The 18388-nt window shown below is 40.5% G+C and overlaps 1 protein-coding gene across 4 annotated transcripts in view; it reads left to right on the top strand.

The window, feature by feature from the left end:
• The window catches only part of ppp2r3a (protein phosphatase 2, regulatory subunit B'', alpha), a 60312-nt gene extending 42740 nt beyond the window's left edge, over positions 1–17572 (top strand). For 3 of the 4 annotated variants that reach the window (XM_044374729.1, XM_044374730.1, XM_044374732.1), the window contains 11 exons: positions 9281–9565; positions 9941–10044; positions 10184–10286; positions 10554–10628; positions 12399–12642; positions 13137–13185; positions 13284–13373; positions 13481–13656; positions 13796–13914; positions 14269–14375; positions 14516–17572. In XM_044374729.1, the coding sequence (XP_044230664.1) occupies positions 9281–9565; positions 9941–10044; positions 10184–10286; positions 10554–10628; positions 12399–12642; positions 13137–13185; positions 13284–13373; positions 13481–13656; positions 13796–13914; positions 14269–14375; positions 14516–14612 (1449 nt within the window). In that variant the 3' untranslated portion in view covers positions 14613–17572. Of the gene's footprint in view, positions 1–7052; positions 7727–9280; positions 9566–9940; positions 10045–10183; positions 10287–10553; positions 10629–12398; positions 12643–13136; positions 13186–13283; positions 13374–13480; positions 13657–13795; positions 13915–14268; positions 14376–14515 lie in introns of those variants that run through there. The other variant, XM_044374731.1, reaches the window with a different exon arrangement.
• Positions 17573–18388: the final 816 nt, after the last annotated feature.

Here is an 18388-nt window from a genome sequence, read left to right on the forward strand (position 1 = left end):
GTGGGATTAGCTCACTTGCTCTAAATACTAAGATAGCCATGGGAAGGTAATGCAAAACTTGTCCCGATAGCCATGTGTATAAATATAAAACAGCAGGCTGGCCTATGAAGGCTTGGAGTTTGTTGTTATTACACATTACTTGTTGACAGGCTGCTGTTCCCGCCGAAGGAAGTGATTCACTGGGCAGTTTTTTGGTGCTGATGCTTGGCAGCCCTTCCAGAAGTGTAAGGCAGTAAAGTGATGTAATAAGTAAAAAACATCCATAAATCTTGTCATAGCAGAAAGCTATTCATCCTGTGATTATGGCTGCAGCACCAGTGCTTTAAAATTTCAGGTTTAATTTTTGTTTTTTTTATGTGACACAGTTATTCAGAATGACATAGGGTGGAAGTGCATGTAGGGTAGAGACCGGCAGGCTGATATTGGGATGCCATAGACATAGCGGTGTTGGTGTGTGTGTTGGCAAATATGCAAAAAATAAATTGCAAAGCAGTAAACTGCAAACATTTGTTATTGGTTAAATTTTCTTGTACATTTAAATTTGATATAATGGCTTTAATTTTTTTTTTGTTAAGCTAGTAAGGTCAAGAATAAACCTTAAAGCTCAACATATCTTAAGGGTTCAAAACATTTAAACCCTTCTATGAATGATTTAAAACATGTGCATAAACAGTTAATAAATGCTTTATAACACAGTGCAAGGATTTGTACTGTAATGATGTCATTAAATATGATTACAACTATGTTATAAAGTGTTATCAATCATTCATTAACTGTTTATACTGCTTATAAATGCAAAAGAGGGTGGTAAAGATAAAGCATTAACAAAAAAAAGACTATAAAGGTACTGTAGTGGTTCAGTTAACAAAACATCTGACTTATGCTGCTGCTTTGGTATTTAAGCCTGTGATGTTTTTATTACAGGACAGTTTCTACTTCCATTCAGACCCCCACAGCAGCTGTATCTTTAACTGTTCCCATGTTATACTCCTCTGTTTCGGATGTGAGGTAGACCGTGGCCTGCACTGATTCACTTCATCTATCACGGAAGCAGCACTTGAACTCAATTCTTTCCCTGTAGTTTAAAAAGGAGGGAGGCTCCCAAAGCAACTTTGTGCTCGTGTGTGTCCATGTGTGTGTGTATGTGTGTTTGTGTCCTTCTTGAGAGGAAGTGAGACTGGGAATAATGAATAGAGCAGTGATGTGAACTGCGTTTCCTGCTGTTGGCACGGTAACCCTGGGAGCATTCCACCCGCCACTCAATCCAGGGAAAGGGTTATCGCCATGGAGATGGCATTTGGCATGCCTGGTCTAAAGTGGGTGTGTGTCTATAATCACAGAGTTGCGGAGGGGGAGAAGCTTATTTCATGTGATATCAGGTTCAAGTTTAAACTTTATTTGTCCCAGTGGGCAGTTGCTTTTACTGCAAGCAATAAAAATAACATTACATAAAAATATGACATGCATAACAACACTTGCCAACGTAGTAGCCGTTACAGTAATCCTCACAAAAAATTGGATTTGTGAACCTTTGGACTAGAAATGGAAAATATGCATGAAAAGTTGCATAATTATATAATTCAACTTATTTTAAAGGTCAAAAAGCTTTGATTGTGAATGTAGCAATACAAACACTAACTCGACTAATCCCTCAATATCTCTTCTGTCAGTCTATAATCTGATCAACAGTTAAAGTAAGGCTACTCTGTCAACTGGTCCAAGTCTGAGATTATGTCTCTAACCAACCCCAAGTGTCTATTTAATATCTAGGACTACATGTTACATCAAAAATCAATTTTATCCCCTTACTACAAAACTTCAAAGATGACTTAGGACGACAGAACAAACTTTCCCAGTTAGACCCAATATTTACAGTGAAAATTAGTATTCTTTCAAAAACCTAAAAGTCTTGGTGGACTAGATGCAACAAACCTGTTTAATTACTTTCTTTCACACCAATTGCAGTATGTTTTGAAATGGACCAGAAAAGAAAAAAAACAGCATGGCTTTAGGTAGAACAAACCATAGCTGGAGACATTCAAGTTCAAGACCTTCCATTTATCAACAAACTCTATTTATAAGCACACAGTGGTGTAAAAAGCATCACCATCAAAACTAGTTTTTCTGCCTGATGGATGGCAACCACATCCTTCATTTCAAATCCTCATCCTCTCTCACCCCAATCTGGCATAATCATCTGCTCTGTATAAACAATAAACCATTTATTTCCCCCCATAAAACAGAGAGAAGTAGCCAGCATAGTGAAAATGGCTTGTTTGTGACCTTTGACCTTTTTCCGGAAATAAAAAAAAAAAGAAAAAGAGTGAAAAACCCTCTTATCCAGTCAAAACAGTACTGTGTCTCTTCTGATAGAAAAATTGACAGCTGACATTTTGGTAAACATGCCAAAATCTAGCATTAATTGGCAAACCAATTAACACATTCTCCATGACCTGCAGTCTCAAAACTCAGTCCTGCATGGGCTCAACAAACAACAACACTACTTTCACACTTTCCTTTTGGTCAGAGGTCACGAGCAGCATCCTCAGCATCCCTCTTTACCAATCCACCTGTCTTTTGGATGATCTCTCTACACTTTAAACCAAAATTAAACATTTTCGAGACACATGATCTCCCCCTATAATCCCTAACTGAGTAAATGCAATTATCTAACACTGAGATGCCAACATTAGAGACACAGTGCACAAATTATTTCAATATGTTATGTGCTCCTCACTGAAGTATTTGTATTTTGATTTGTACTTTCAGTTAACTGTTTTGTCTTTTGTTTGGTACAGTCATTGTGATTTACTGTTTGTGTCAACCACTTTGTCTTTGTATTGCACTTGAAGTGAAAAAAGTGAAAAAAACATAGAAATACAAGCAGCTTTTTCCGACATGATTATAAATCTACATACCTAAATATAAAATTTGATGAAATTTGAGAATCCAAACATAATTGATAGTAACAGATGTGGTTAATGTGATTGAGCAGTCCAATTAAATCTACTAGGTTATCCACACAAGCTACCACATTGCATTTGAAAGTATCATTCCCAACATTTTGCATGCGTGCGTGTTGTCAGTGTGCATGCATGTATATGTCTGTGAAGTCTGCCCAGTGCCTGAAGCAGAAATAAACATGAAATCAGTTGCTATATTTACACAGATAATTTTACACACAGCAGACAGCCAATTTTATAGAGCAGGTGTGTGTCTGTGTGTGCATGTGTGTGTGTTTAGGAAGTTGTTATGTTCACACTATTCAACTTTCCCCGAAACTGGAAGAAGCAGTTCCTGTTAACTAGATCCATTGAGACATACACGCACACACCCCCACACACACTCACACAAATGATATGCCATGACAAATTAGACAAATGTTTCAGTGCTTGTGTGCTAATTAAACCCTTTAGGAGAGCACGTCCAGTGTGTATTTAACAGTTGGATAAAAGCAGCAGTTGTTTTTGGACAGCTGATCCTCCGCCTTGCTTTCGCTGGTCTTCCCATCATGCATTTATTTGATCAATGCCGTAAAGGCTGCTGACTCACCTGCTCCTGTAGCAGTGGGGTTGGATTAGGTCTTTGTGGTGGGCGGAGGAAAGCACATAACACTCAACACACACATACGCACACCTGTTGCTCAGGCTCCCCTCCCCCCCTTTAACTTCCATCAGCCCTTCTGCCTTCTCTTTCGTTTTCGTCTCAGCCTGTCTCCCTTCCTGTTTTCTCTGTAACACAGCATCTCACAGGAGTATGTTAATTTTTGGGAGATTAGCTTGTTGTTTAAATGATGACATCCCAGCTGGGAATGGCGATCCCAGCTGAGCTTTATGGGATGAACTTTTTGTCTACATTTGGATCATGTCTTAAAGCTTAAAAAGGCACCCAAGTGATTAAGTATTGCACTTCTATAAAGTTTGGAAGAAAAAAGGAATGGTCAGAATCGCAGCAGCAGAGGCAGCAGAGATATCCTGATTCTGAGTCAGTAGTATGGATCAGGCTTAGAAAAGTGCTGGATACTACATTTCCCATAATGCAACTCAATAGCATTTTACGTTAGACCTTCCCAGCCTTGTAAATGCCCACACCTTTCAAGCTTCACATCCCCACTTTGTAATGTAAGCTTTCTGCTCTAAATTTGCTGTCTCCAAGCCCAAACTGAGATAACTAACTGTGGTGACATCACTATGACATCATCAGGTCATATCAGGGTCATTGTTTCAGATTTAACAGGGCTCTTCCAGAGCAATAGAAGGCATTTTACAACTGTTTTCATAGACTTAGTAGCACTCTGTGGCAAGTAATGTGATCTTCATGCATAACATACAATCTGTCAAGTAACTGTAAGGAACTAAGTGAAAGGCCTGCACATTTGGCAGTAAAAAGTTTATTTTTTTCTAATTTGTCGCCTGCAGTTGAATTGATTTTAATCATGAGTTATTAATAACACAATATGGCTACTATATTCAGTTACCTGGCAATTCAAAGCAGCCACATATTACATTTTAGTTTTCATACTGTATATAATTTAAATTCCAGGTTATTATAATGCGAATCTTATTGTTGTTGCATTTTATATAGCATAAATAATAAATAAATAAAGTCATCATGCAGAATTGACCCACACATTACTACTGACCTTATGTATCCCTCCCAATGACCCACTTTTATGTCACCTGAGCAGACTGCAGCTACAATCCCACATACAGCTTAGTAAATCAACAGTTTTATTCATTTTGGTGCAGTGTCAGCTTAAGTGGCAAATGTTTAAAATGGTGGCGTGAAGTTTAACACTAGAATAAGGGGCAGGTTTTAGGACCAAGCGGAGATACTTCAAGAGGGCAGGGTTACACCGACTGTCAGTCAGACAGGAAAAGAGCACACAGCTGCCCAGTGGCATCTGTTCTGGCTCCCTTTACACACACAAACACTCACACTTACATGCACACACAGACACACACACACTCACATATATCTCTTTATACAGAGATTTATGATATCACAAGTGCATTGCTGCAGTTGATGAGGTGGTGCAGAGGAGGAAGTTGAAAAGTGGTGGTGGGAACCTACAGGGAGGGAAAGAGAGAGAAGAAGAGATGGAGTTGGGGGGCTGTTGAGAAGACAGTTGTGCACTCCCCAGATCGTGCTCATTTGTTGATAGACACGAGATAGTGATTGTATAATGTTTCCCGCTGCAGCACGGAGGCGAGAAGTGGTCAGAAAGAAGACAATGTGTGAGAGAGTGTGTGTGTGTGTGTGTGTGTGTGTGTGTGGGATTGGTATGTGACCTTGGCTTCAGTACAGAGTCCAGTTGTTCCAAAGAATGCAGTAGGGCGTACAGGGAGCTGAGAGGAGTTACCCTAAAAACCCAAGGTGACTCACTTATTTGTCTGGAAAGTCATTCACATACATGGGCACATTCTGAACTTTTCTTCAAGTCCAGTGTACAAGATCACTCTGTTACTCATCTTTTACTCACACTACATAGTGATGGAAATACACACTGAAAGAACAAGGAAAGCAAATGATGGAACATCATAAAAACATGGTAGAAAGAAAGGAGCAGAAACATTTTTATAAATACATAAAAAATCAAGGAAATACTGTATATGTATGATTTGTTGAGTTGCTGAAAAACTGAACAATTCCAGTTTTAGCATTTTTATTTTTAATATTTCAAACTGAAGTTTTTCATGGCCCCTTAAGCACTTAGACAGTTTCATGACTCCAGGAAAATCACTTTCCTCGGTTACTGAAAAGTTTTCATCCAAGACAAATGATGTCTTTCTTCTTAAATCAACAAAATATATCCTTCTGTTTAATAGGTTATAGCCATAGAGCCCAGCATAGCACTAGAGGGCACTATACTCTCTGTGTCCACGGCTCTGAAACACAACCACAGTGGCATCTGTGTTTACTGTGCCAACAGATTCTGAGAAACTGACGGTTTTCTTTTTTTTCGACAGTCAGCGGCAAGCATTGATATATACGGTACAGAATGTGTAAACAGTCGTATGGCAGACATTCGGTGTAGTGTCTTAGTCTTGGAGGGATTTTAGCTGGACAACTTTAAAATAGGTCATGCTTGTCTGTCCTGAGGGATCCCCTCTTGCTCTCTCAGTGCTCTGTCAGGCTTCAGATTGGTGTTGCTTGGCGCTGAAGGAATGCTGGCCTGATCTGGCATAGCTGGGAGAGAGGGTAGACTCGGGGCGCCTGGCAGATGGAGGATGTTGTATTGGCAATTTATACGCTAATCTATTTATAGTCACTATTAATTAGCTATTACTATATTTTTCTCTCTTTGTTTCATTCTTAGGTATTGGACTGTAGAGCTTAAAGAATTATTTGATTAATCGATGAGAAGATCGACTGAAAAATAATCTGCAACTATTTTGATAACTGATAACACTTAAGTGATTGTTCTGTTATGTTATGCATCAAACGATTAATTGGTTAATCCAGTAATAGTAATGAAGGTAATCGTTTGCTGCAGCCATATTGGACTGTTGTGATGAGTATTTTTCATTACTTTATGATATTTTACAGACTGATTGCTTATTCGATTCTTCATGAAAAAATGTATCCATAACGATAATAATCATTAGCTTCAGCCTTAATAAAGAGTGAGTCTTGATTAGGGCTGTGAGCTAATCAAGACTGTGAGCTAGTCTCGTGGAATTACTGCATGTCAACAGATATAACAGCAGGTGCTATGCCCGCTGATTCATTGCTCCATCCCAAATTACCTCTATGAAAATATTTCAGCTTACCTCTCCCACCCACTCACATGGAAGCACCAAGCTTCCTGTCTGCAGGAAAATTATTTTAATCAGAGCCAATTTCTGTTGTAACTTCCCACTGGCTAACTTTAGTCAAAGGCATGGGCTGAGGAGTGCTCAGATCCTGCAAAACACTACACACAGATATGCAACATGGCAGCACCCCTCCCCTCCCCACCTCCCACCCTAATGCTCAGGACAGCCGGTTTGCTGTGCATGTGTGTGTGTGTGTGTTGCCAGACCCTGGCATGGGTCATGTTTCTCAGTGCAGTTTGTCAGAGCCCAGCTTGGAGCGGCAGGCACCAGTGAGACTACACCAAACACATGCATCCTGAGGAGACAAGGGGGGACACCACAGGTTTTCTACCCCAGAAAGAAGCTGCTGTTTGGTGCTGCGATTGGCCATAAAACAGCCTGGTGCCATGGTTCTGCCTCTCGGCCTGCACTTTAGCACGGAAGTCTTAAGGAACATCTCTTTGCATAGACACACTGCTGGATTACTGCGGTACAGGACACAGTTTTGGGAGCCTGTGAATACAAGTGGAGTTTGGAGGAGGGAGATTTTGTGAGTGTGCGTGATTGCCAAAGAACGTTTTGCGTGAAATCACACACATGCTGGATATTCCTCCACTTTCCTGAGGTGTTTGACCTTTTTTTGGTAACGGGATATCTGAGTTGTTAAGTGAACTTCTTTATTACACTCTGGTCCTTTTCCTTTCACTGGTCATTTGGTTGCGGGCTGAGCTGGTCCGTCTGTAGCCACCGTGTCAGTGGCTGTGTCAGGTGGGGGGTTGCGTGTCTCGGCCCCCACCATGATGATCAAGGAGACGTCATTACGCCGGGACCCTGACCTGAGGGGAGAGCTGGCCTTTCTGGCCAGGGGGTGTGACTTTGTCCTCCCATCACGCTTCAAGAAGAGACTCAAGTCCTTCCAGCAGCAACAGGTCAGTCGGTGCAACGAGCAGGATGGACTGGGTTCAAGTTTGAACGTGAACGCAAAATGCAAACTCATGAGAAATATGACAACGTTAATACAGACACAAAACACAGTGAAAACGTGTAATTTCTTTCAATCTTTCGTCGTTTCCTCACTTTTACACACATAAGCATACACGGATGCATCAAATATGAAATACGCATACAGTAGATGCATTCTGTTTCCCTCATACACACAGAGTGACATGCCGGGGACGACAAACTATTCTGAGGCAGATACCAGCAGGGTATTAATAGGGCAGGAGGTGCAGGAATAGAGTGATAGAATGAACGCTGTGAAGGAGAGTGGGAGGGGGAGGACCGCTACAGCTGTCCAGCTCAATACATGCAGTATGGAGGCCTCACACACCAAACACAGCCGGCACCAGGGAGTTCCTGCTGGACCACACTGAAGAGTTTTTATTTAAACTGTGTTAATTAAATGCCGGTCTCATTGTCATGTCGTCTCAGTTTGTCATTGTTGCTACTGTAAATTGTTGTCTTGTGAAATAGATAATGGAGTAGGTTGATAGTAACATGAGGCAAAAGAAGAAATGTGCTGGAACTCACTGAAGCATTTTTTCTGCTTTCCATTGGTTTACTAAAAGAAAGCAATAAAAATAGTTTGAAATATAGTCAAACACTGAAAAGATATTTTGAGCTCTACAATTTCCAGCCAATTCCACCTAAACTAGGACAACCGATACTGTTTTCTCGTGCATTTCCAGCATACAATGCAGAATGTTCCTTTTTTGGAATTAAGAGTGCTGTCAATTTATTAATGGGCATATACACGGATGACACAGAATAAGGATTTTTAAAGCTGAAGGGGCTTGATCAAACCATTGTAAATACAGTTACCAACTACCATTTCCTCGTGTGTGTTAATTTAATTTAAGGTGGCTGAGATCAGGATAAATGCAGTTGGACTGCAGAACTGCACAGTCTTGACTGCTACAGCCTTGTGCCACCTGAAGCATTTCTTGCCAACAGTTTAAAGCAGCCTTCAGCGCTGACTGCTTTGTACCTGTCTGACTGACTTACTAACAAAACAAGTCTCTTGTTATTTTTATGTATATGACTCACAGGGAGTTCCTACCATATCCTTTATGCATGTCCTTTATCTTAATATAGTGAAGTTGAGTCTTGTTTGCATGCTTGGGAAAGTTACTTTTGAAAGTAATTAGTTATTTACTTAATTACCTACCCAAAACTGAGAATGGAGTTAGGAAGAGAAGACTGTTCAAAATCATGTATTAATGTAAGTGTGCTGTTTGTTGTGATTCTAAAATGCATTGCAAGATTGTATCTCTGGTTTGTAACAACAAGCCAGTGTGTTTGACATCAAACATACCTTGACTTTGGTATTTCATCAGCATGTTGTCTGCATGAGATGTTGCAGGATTTTCTTTATCTTGCTATTTAAATTATGGTTTAAAAGAATTGCAAATATGATGCGTAAAATAGTTGCCCTCAACCCTGCCTATCCATTCCCATACATGATCTCCCTTCTCTATTTTCAGGTCCAGTCCAAATCAGAGAAGAAACCAGGCACACCCCCACCAGCCCCTGCCCCGGCCACAGCCTCGCCTGCCCCCACACCGCGCTCACCCAGCCCTCCTCCGACTCCGGTGATAGTCACCCCTCCTCCCCCTGCCATCAACATTCCCAGGTTCTACTACCCCCGTGGGCTCCCTGCCCTGGGCCTGGTCCCCAATCACGATGCAGCAATTGCTGCCATTGAGACGGCCTTCACTGAGTTTGAGGAGGAGAAGGCTGACATATATGAAATGGGCAAGATCGCAAAGGTCAGCAGTTTAACAAGTGACACAATGTTTTTATTCTATTAGCATTAATGTTGAATCTTCTTTTAAAGATTTTAAATCAAGAGATAGTCATTAAAAAGACAAAAAGGTCAGCGTCAACATTTACTTTCAGGAATATGTGAGATCAACAAAAATCTTTGAAGTCTCAAGTTGAAACTGCTACATTGCCTTATTCCATAAATGTTTTTCGAATCCAGAAAATATTGCACAAATAGTGACCTGCTTGATACAGTGTTGTTTTTATGCTGCCACTCCTTTCTAAGCAGTATGATCACTGATTCCAGGAAAACATACGGTGAAGTATAGTACAAGATTGTTTTTCAGGGTAAGGTAATGGTAGTGTTAATTGTGTTTCAGGCATGCGCGTGTCCACTTTACTGGAAGGCCCCAATGTTCTACGCAGCAGGTGGTGAGAGGACTGGCTTTGTATCTGTTCACTCCTTCATCGCAACCTGGAGGAAGTAAGACAGACCTCATGTTCATGTAACTCTTATTCATAGAATAACTCATCAGGTTATGATATTAACCATTTCCCCCAATAACCCTCTCCTCTCCTCTCCTCTCCTCTCCTCTCCTCTCCTCTCCTCTCCTTTCCTTCAGGTTGTTGCACAGTTGCCACGATGATGCAGCAAGATTTATTTACTTGCTAGCCAAACCTGGTTGTAACTACTTGGAGCAAGAGGACTTCATTCCTCTGCTGCAGGTAAATGGCATATTAAAACAGGTCAATCAGTCAAGCAATCTCTTAGTTACTCTCAGACATTTGTGACTGGTCAACTTACAACTTAATTTGGTGAAATTCAAAAGCTTACTCATGGAGGAAGGGCTGTAAAGGAAGATGAGGAAGGTGGTATGGCATCAACTGTGATTGCAAACATCCCATTATCTCTGTGCAGCCTCTGTATATTTTTCCTACAAACATGTCTAAATTATGTTCTCTGTTTTTTCCCATCTGTGTTTGTGCGTTTAGGACATAGTGGATACACACCCTGGACTCACATTTCTGAAGGATGCACCTGAATTCCATTCCCGCTACATCACAACGGTAAATGGCAAAAATAAATAAATAGAAACATGAAATCTAAACTTACAGCAGCTCAAAATCCGACCTGAGTTTTGGTTACTAGTTTTTCAAGAGACTTTAGCATTAGCTGTCTTCAGCTCCCTTATGATAGTAAATTTTACAGTCAGTGAACCACTGATGTGACTTCAAAGTCTTATTTGTGATAGGTTGCCACATAGGTTGTTGTTAGTGTCATGATGTAAATAACATTAATTGCACAATATAAATAACATTTAGTCCTAAGCCACTGCTTCATGTGTAATTAAAATTGTATGAGATTAAAGCATAAAAAACAGTCAGCAGCCGACATTAGTCAGTGTTACACATTATTGATGAAGTTAATCACACTTGATATATTGTAGGACACATGTACTAATTAAACTTTATTTTTCAATAATAACATGATTTAAAAAGTACACCTTACTGTATTGATTTCATTGCAAAATGACCTAAGAGTTTAGATTTGATTTAAAAATGAATTATGTAACATTTTACGCTGTGCAAAGCATTAAATGGTCAAAACCAAGGATTCAAAGGCAAATTGGCCATATGCACAAGCAATATTTGTAGTGAAATGCATTGTGGCATGCTAGCAATGTTGTTCGAAAAGAAACAAGATGTTCAGTATTAATATCAGTGACTTCTCAGAATTGACTCCTCCTCCTCCTACGTTGTCAGCAAAACTGCTTCAGTGCACGTCTAATAACTTTAGCAGACTGTGCATGTGTATGTGTCTGTGAATTTGTGGACCGGGACAGCTGCAACACGTGCCACAGAAGTTGAGGGTTTGCTGCATAGACGTACAGAGATGCAGAGAAAGGCCATGCTCTAATGCGCCAGCGTGCAATGACATCACGGAAACACTGATGCCCCCTATAGCTGGCTGCAGCAGAAGCCCTGGCCCTTCACATGCCCATATTAAGACACTTCCTTCACTTTAGGCCAGCTGACCCGCTACTGTATGAGACATTAGTTGCCCTGGGAGGTCCATGTACCAGGAAATAGGTGCTAATCTGCTCTTTACTAAGCCAAAGTGTTGTGTTTCAGGGACAGGGAGCCCGGACCTTTATGTTTCCATTGTCCTGTCACACTAAAATAATGAATGGGGACAAAAATATCAGTTGTGGATGTATTGTTGGTCCCTCATAGCAAGATGAGGAATAGGTTTAATAAGTCCAGATGACAGGACTTGTACAGATCCCATGCAGGTTTCACGCTATTTTCATAAACTGAAAGTCCATCCAGTCAGATGTTGCCTTCTGGTTCCCTTTTTAGACTTCCATCAGCCAAAACTGGCAGATATAAAAGCTCTTTCATACCCTTTTCCATTCTTACTTAATTCTGCAAAGGTCACATGAGCACACCTAAATATCTTAAGATTTCATATTTCTACCCATGATTCAACTTATTTTTACATTTATTACAAATGTCTTTTTTGTAATTATATTATGTGATCATGTGGCTCGCATTTTTATCATGTGTTTTGTGTTTCACTGCTGCGCAATCACTTGCTTGACAAATAAAGTGATTGATTGATTGAAAACAGTAGAGACACATGCAGTGGAGGCAAATATTAACATAATACTCTGCTGTGTTACCATGGAGACCTGCCGTGCAGTTCTGTACATATATAACTTGCCTTCAGACTTCACGCTGTAGTTGAAGTGTCTATTGTGATCATCATTGTCTAGCTCCCTCTGTTCTTTATTATGTCATGTTAATTAAAACCATTTAATACCATTTTTATCCCAGGTGATCCAACGGATATTCTACGTGGTGAACCGTTCGTGGACGGGCCGTATCACCATGATGGAGCTGCGCAGGAGCAACTTCCTGCAGACCCTGGCCCTGCTAGAGGAGGAGGACGATATCAACCAGATCACAGATTACTTCTCCTACGAACACTTCTACGTCATCTACTGCAAGTTCTGGGAGCTGGACACCGACCATGACCTCTACATCGACCCAAAAGACCTGGCAAGATACAACGACCACGGTAATTTGAAATGATGAGCATCCAAACCAGAACCATAGGGATTGTCACAAAATAAATCAGGCCTGAAGACAAGAATTATCATTTCAAAGTAAAAATAAAAAACATAAAATTTATGATTGATGACATTAAGTTGGTCGTCTTCCTGGTTCCATTTGTTAAATATGGTTTGGATGCCAGTAAAGACCCAGAATCAGAAGCAGACTGTCTTTTGGATTTGGCACACTCATTTGCTTAATTTCCATTTTGTTTGGCCCCCACCAGCTAGTGCAAAAAACAACAGCTGTTTGTCCCAGGCTCGACACATTCATGCTGTCTGATGTGAAATTCATTATACCACTAACTGTGTTATATGCCCACATAGCCAAAATTTAATTCCCTTACTCAGCACTTACGCAAATGACTGTATGCACAAAGGTTTACAACAGTATCCATTTGTTTCTGTGTGTTTTAACAAAATCACATTTGCTTATTTTTTTCATTCTGTTCTCTGACAGCCTCGTCAAACAGAATCATCGAGAGATTGTTTTCAGGGGCTGTTACTCGGTAAGGGGAAACACACATATAAATAAACACAGAAGAGCTGATTATTTCACCGTAATAACAGTACTGAATGTGAATGGCTGTATCTCTCTTGTTTCCAGGGGTAACGCTGTGCAGAGGGAAGGCAGGATGAGCTACGCTGAATTTGTGTGGTTCCTCATATCTGAGGAAGACAAGAAAAATCCCACCAGGTAAAATACTGTAATCTCTTAGGACTGTGGGATTGTATTTTTACCCTGGTTTATGAGTGTTTTTGTCTGTATGCAGTGTACAACTCTGTTGTCATTTCTCTCTCCAGTATAGAGTATTGGTTCCGCTGCATGGACGTTGATGGCGATGGCGTCCTGTCTATGTTTGAGTTGGAGTATTTCTATGAAGAACAGTGTGAGAGAATGGAACGGATGGGCATTGAACCTCTGCCCTTTCAAGATTTGCTTTGCCAGATGCTTGACCTGGTCAAACCTGAGAGCTCAGGTTAGTGCCAGTACTCGCTCATTCGTCTCCCTTTTTGCAACCCTTTATTTATCTTCATTTGAAAACCACACCCTGCTATCTTCCATTAACCTCACTTCCTTAATTTAACACATGGATGTGCTTGTGTTGTTTTCTCCAGGTAAGATAACCCTGGGTGATTTGAAGCGCTGCCGAATGGCCCACATATTCTTTGACACCTTCTTCAACCTGGAGAAATACCTGGACCATGAACAGAGAGATCCATTTGCTGTGCAAAAGGTGTGAATCTGCATCTCTTGTATGCAATATTCAGCTATAGTGCAGCATCTGGCAGTTTGAAGGGGAATAAGGATTGATGATAGCTTGTTGCCTACTATTGACTGATCCTTTCAATACTGTAATCATGTACACCAGTGCCCTCAAACTTTTTAAACAAATACAGTGTCTGCTTGATCTGGACATTATAAACAGGCAATTTTGGCATTTTATTCAACACAAAATCTAGTTTTAATGGTACTTTCCTCATTGTGCCTCATTATAATTTGTGAAGAATTATGAACTTTTTTTACTCTTGTGTCTTTTTGTCATTACTTGTAAAATACTGATGTTTGTGGTATACATGTGGTATTCCAGGACATTGACAGTGAAGGTCCAGAGCCATCTGATTGGGATAAATATGCCTCAGAGGAGTATGAGATACTGGTGGCGGAGGAGACTGCAAATGAACAGCTCCATGAGGGGTATGTCACACACTTATTGTACATAGATGCATTTTGCAAAATGGAAATGTCGGCATTCCAATTAATAAGTTGTATTCCTTGCAGTTTAACATTCATTACGCAACATCTAACCTGTTCCTTGTTGTCTCTTTTGTTTCTAGGTCATTTGATGACGACTATGAATCTGAGGAGCTTCAAGTCCCTGGAGAGATTGGGAATAAAATGGAAAAACTGGTCATATCAGACCTGTCAGCATAAAATTGCTTTCCTGGATTTCCTGGGCCTCCCTTTCTGGAAAACAGACAAAGTGATAAAGGGGCCTTTGGGATGGATGCATCAAAAAAAAAAATGGATATAAAGACAGACAGAGAAAAGGACTCTGGCATCTGTCTTACGATGACTCTTGAGTCTCCTCTGAAGGGACTCATGAGTTTTTGTGTGTGTGTGTGACCGTGAACCAGTCCTGCTCTGTGTCTGGTGCAATAACGCATCTGTATTCATACAGAAAACAATGTCACTGCCTCCAGTTCTTCACTTCATCTGAGAGAACAAAGACGACGATGGAGGGAGAATTCTTCGATAAGCTCTAAAAGGAATCCGAATCAAGAAAAGAAAAAGAAAAAAAAATGTCACTATAAAATGAATGTAAATGCCATTGTGAACTCTCTACTGACAATCCTGCCAGAAGACAATCATCTGCATATTCAAGTGTTGCTGTGCTAAAGGTAGACAGGTAGACTGTCGATTATACAAATAGACTCCTAGTTGGACAGACAGAAACAGGTAATTATAGTTATAGGCACTGCCATTGAAAACTCACAGTCAGCTGCTCAGTTATGAGACACACAAATAGACACTGCCATCAGAAATTCACTTCTTGTGCAGCTTATCACTGTGTTCCTTGTAAAGGAAGTTGTTCAACCTCTAGTCCCCTGCAGGGTGGAATCATGCAACAGCTTGGATGACAGTAACAGCACCTCTCTGTGGCCAATCTGTGCTATTGCATGCCATCACTGTAATGCAGAAGAGCCACTGTGCATAATGGCTGGCTAACCTTTCCATAAAGCAGTTCACTTCACTGCACAGCCTGAGCTGCTCTATTCTTAATGCGACATTATCAGCGCTCCACCTCTGGAGTCCCTTTGCAATCACTTCTAAACCCTGGAAAAAGTCTAAATGGACTGTAATGTTCCAGCCAGTCACCTCAGTGAGTTAATTCTCCATCAGGTCACAGTGAGAGATGTGCACATAAAATGATGCATGTTAAACATATCAAACTCTCTGGTAGAGTTGCCCACACATTTCCATCTGATCTGATGTAACATTTGTAATAACGCAATAGTTGCGCATAAGAAATCATCAGTCTCATACATTTTCCCAGCACAACTCGCTCTATGTTTTTCACATCTTTTTTGTTGGTAATATTACTTTGCTCTGTTGTTGTCGTTCATGACAAAAATGGTCGTTTTTCTGCTTAGAAATCTCATTGTCACATAGCATTTGTTTATGAAACTTTCTAATGTCCATTTTCCCCCTAACACACATACAGTATAAAACCCACGACTAAGGATGCCTCATAAACGGTCAGTTCACCCAAGTTATGTAAAAAACACATTTTCTCACACCTAAAGTGGTATTTAGCCTTGAAGATAGTTGTGGTTTTTCTTTGCCCAGGTTTAATGATATCTGCCTGAGATTTTTTTCCTCCACCCCAATACAATAGAGGTGAACAGACTTTAAATAAGTTGTGCTTGCTACATTGAATAATTACATTTTAAAATGTAACCACAACCTCTCTTAAACCTGTTAGTCAGAATAATCCACCCACAATCCATCTCAAAACTCTTGACAGTGAAGTCGGTTGCTGTTGAATTTTAGAAATGCAATATGTCCATACTTCGAATACCACAAATGAAATTGCATTTGCCTTCATTGTGTGCATGGAGCATTGGTGTGGAGGCAGGAATCTCTGAGATGGCTATTTTAAAACCTGAGTAAAACCAAAACTATTTGCATGGATTGATACCACTAAAGGGAAGTGAGATTTAATTTGGGGTGAACTGACCCAATAACTCCATTATTTACTGTGCTGCACTCACAGGGACAGGTGCATGTGTTTACACTGCCCTTACTGTAATAGCTAGAGCCGTGTGTTTGCTTATAAATCACTGATAGAGAAGTGTGTTTTAGGAGTGTGTAATATGGAGCTCTCAGTTTCAGGCTGTTTATACGTCGTAGTCGATGCTATGATGGTGGTCCCGGGGTTTATGTGTGTGTCTGTGTGTGTGTGTGCTTGTATAACTCTTTAATTAGGATTGGGACAGCTCTTGTCCTCAATGGATTCAAATTCACTGGCATATACCTCCTGTACTAGCACCTACTGTACACAGACACATAAACACTCACACACTTATACCCATACATATGCCACTTGCTATTGAAAGACAGAACAAGAGCTAGTGGATGATATAAGGCCACAACGACCTTGAGTTTTCCCTTTTTTGCTTCATAGCCATTGTAAATGTGCCTGACCGTGTATTAAACTATATTATTATTATAACGTAATAATAAGCCATTATAGATATAACAGCTCTCATTTTTGATGTATTTTGATGGTTTGTATTGCTGTGCCACTGTGTGGCTCGGGATAGGGGGGTAAATTATGTTAGACGTGTGTATGTTTGTGTGTAAAATGCGCGGTGGCTTTCATCAGCAGAAGCGGGTGGAATCCTCTGGAGGACTGACCTGAAGCTCCGCCAACCTGACAATCACAAAATGATGTGTCATACACAGTAGAAACCCCTGATGTTTCACTGCTGTGGTCACACACACACTCTCAAGGAGACCTGTTCATCCAGACAGTATTTAAGAGGAACTGGTGAAGGTGTTGGGACGTCTCCGGTTGATAACTTTCTGGCTCTATGCAAAGTGTCCTGGTGCTCACACACGCAGCATCAGGCAAGGAGAGAAGCCATGCAGGACTTTTACTCTAAAATTATACCTCTACTGTGCGAGGTAGAGGAAAAACTTTTACTTTGATGTACTTTCTCTGTGCAGAGTAGGCTGACGTGTTCAAATCCTGATGGTTATTGTATTGGCATGATTTTCTTTCTTTCTTTCTTTTTTTCTTTTCTTTCCTGTTTATTCTTTCTCTTGTCCTCTGTTATTTGTTGCTTTTGTCTGAAGTTTAAAAGTTCAAATAAAGATGTTTCAGAATATTAATTCTCCTTTGAATTTCTTTACCGGTACCCCCCCCATTACCTCAGACATAAACACACACACGTACGTCATCATTACCTCCTTGTGTACACACTGTGTACTTTGAGTGTGTTTATCTGCACTGGTGCTCAGTAGAGTGTACTTTACTGACTTGGGAACCTCTTGAGTGTCCTGCCTGGGGTTCTTTACTGACTTGGGAACCTCTTGAGTGTCCTGCCTGGGGTTCTGACATTTTTACCTGAAGACAGCTTTTGTGACATCTTTACTTTTTCTGTGCATGTGTTTTATATATGAATTTTTATCAGCTTCAAGCACATAAACTGTACATTTTATCTGCTGTTCTTAAAACAACTTCACTTTTGAAATTGACACTGGGACACTGTGATGTAACTGCAGGGTTTGGGGAATTTGTTTTCTCTTTGAAGTGCAGGAAAGCATTTTATGGCAGTTCATTTCATTGAGGGTTCTCAGACCCACATGGCTGGGACTGTGCCTGGCACACATGACGTTAACAGCTCTGTACTGAATCACTGTTCACTGGCGTCACTGTTGCCATGGCATCCAGAGACCAAAACAGGAAGTCTCTGGTGAGTGTGGCACATTGTTGGTTGTTCTTTTGGCATGAAACACTTCCAGTAGATTCCCAAGCTAACCACAACCAATGATCCCAAGGATTAGGGATGTTACCATGTCTAATAGATAGTTTATTGCATGCATGTTTTACAATTCAGTTGTGGAACTTTCCAAGTAGACCCTCCCTGGTGCTTTAGTTGGAGGGCATACTGACACTGGTTACTACATCAGTCAGCTAATGA

Source organism: Thunnus albacares, chromosome 15, assembly GCF_914725855.1.
Source record: "Thunnus albacares chromosome 15, fThuAlb1.1, whole genome shotgun sequence".
Lineage (NCBI taxonomy): Eukaryota > Metazoa > Chordata > Actinopteri > Scombriformes > Scombridae > Thunnus > Thunnus albacares.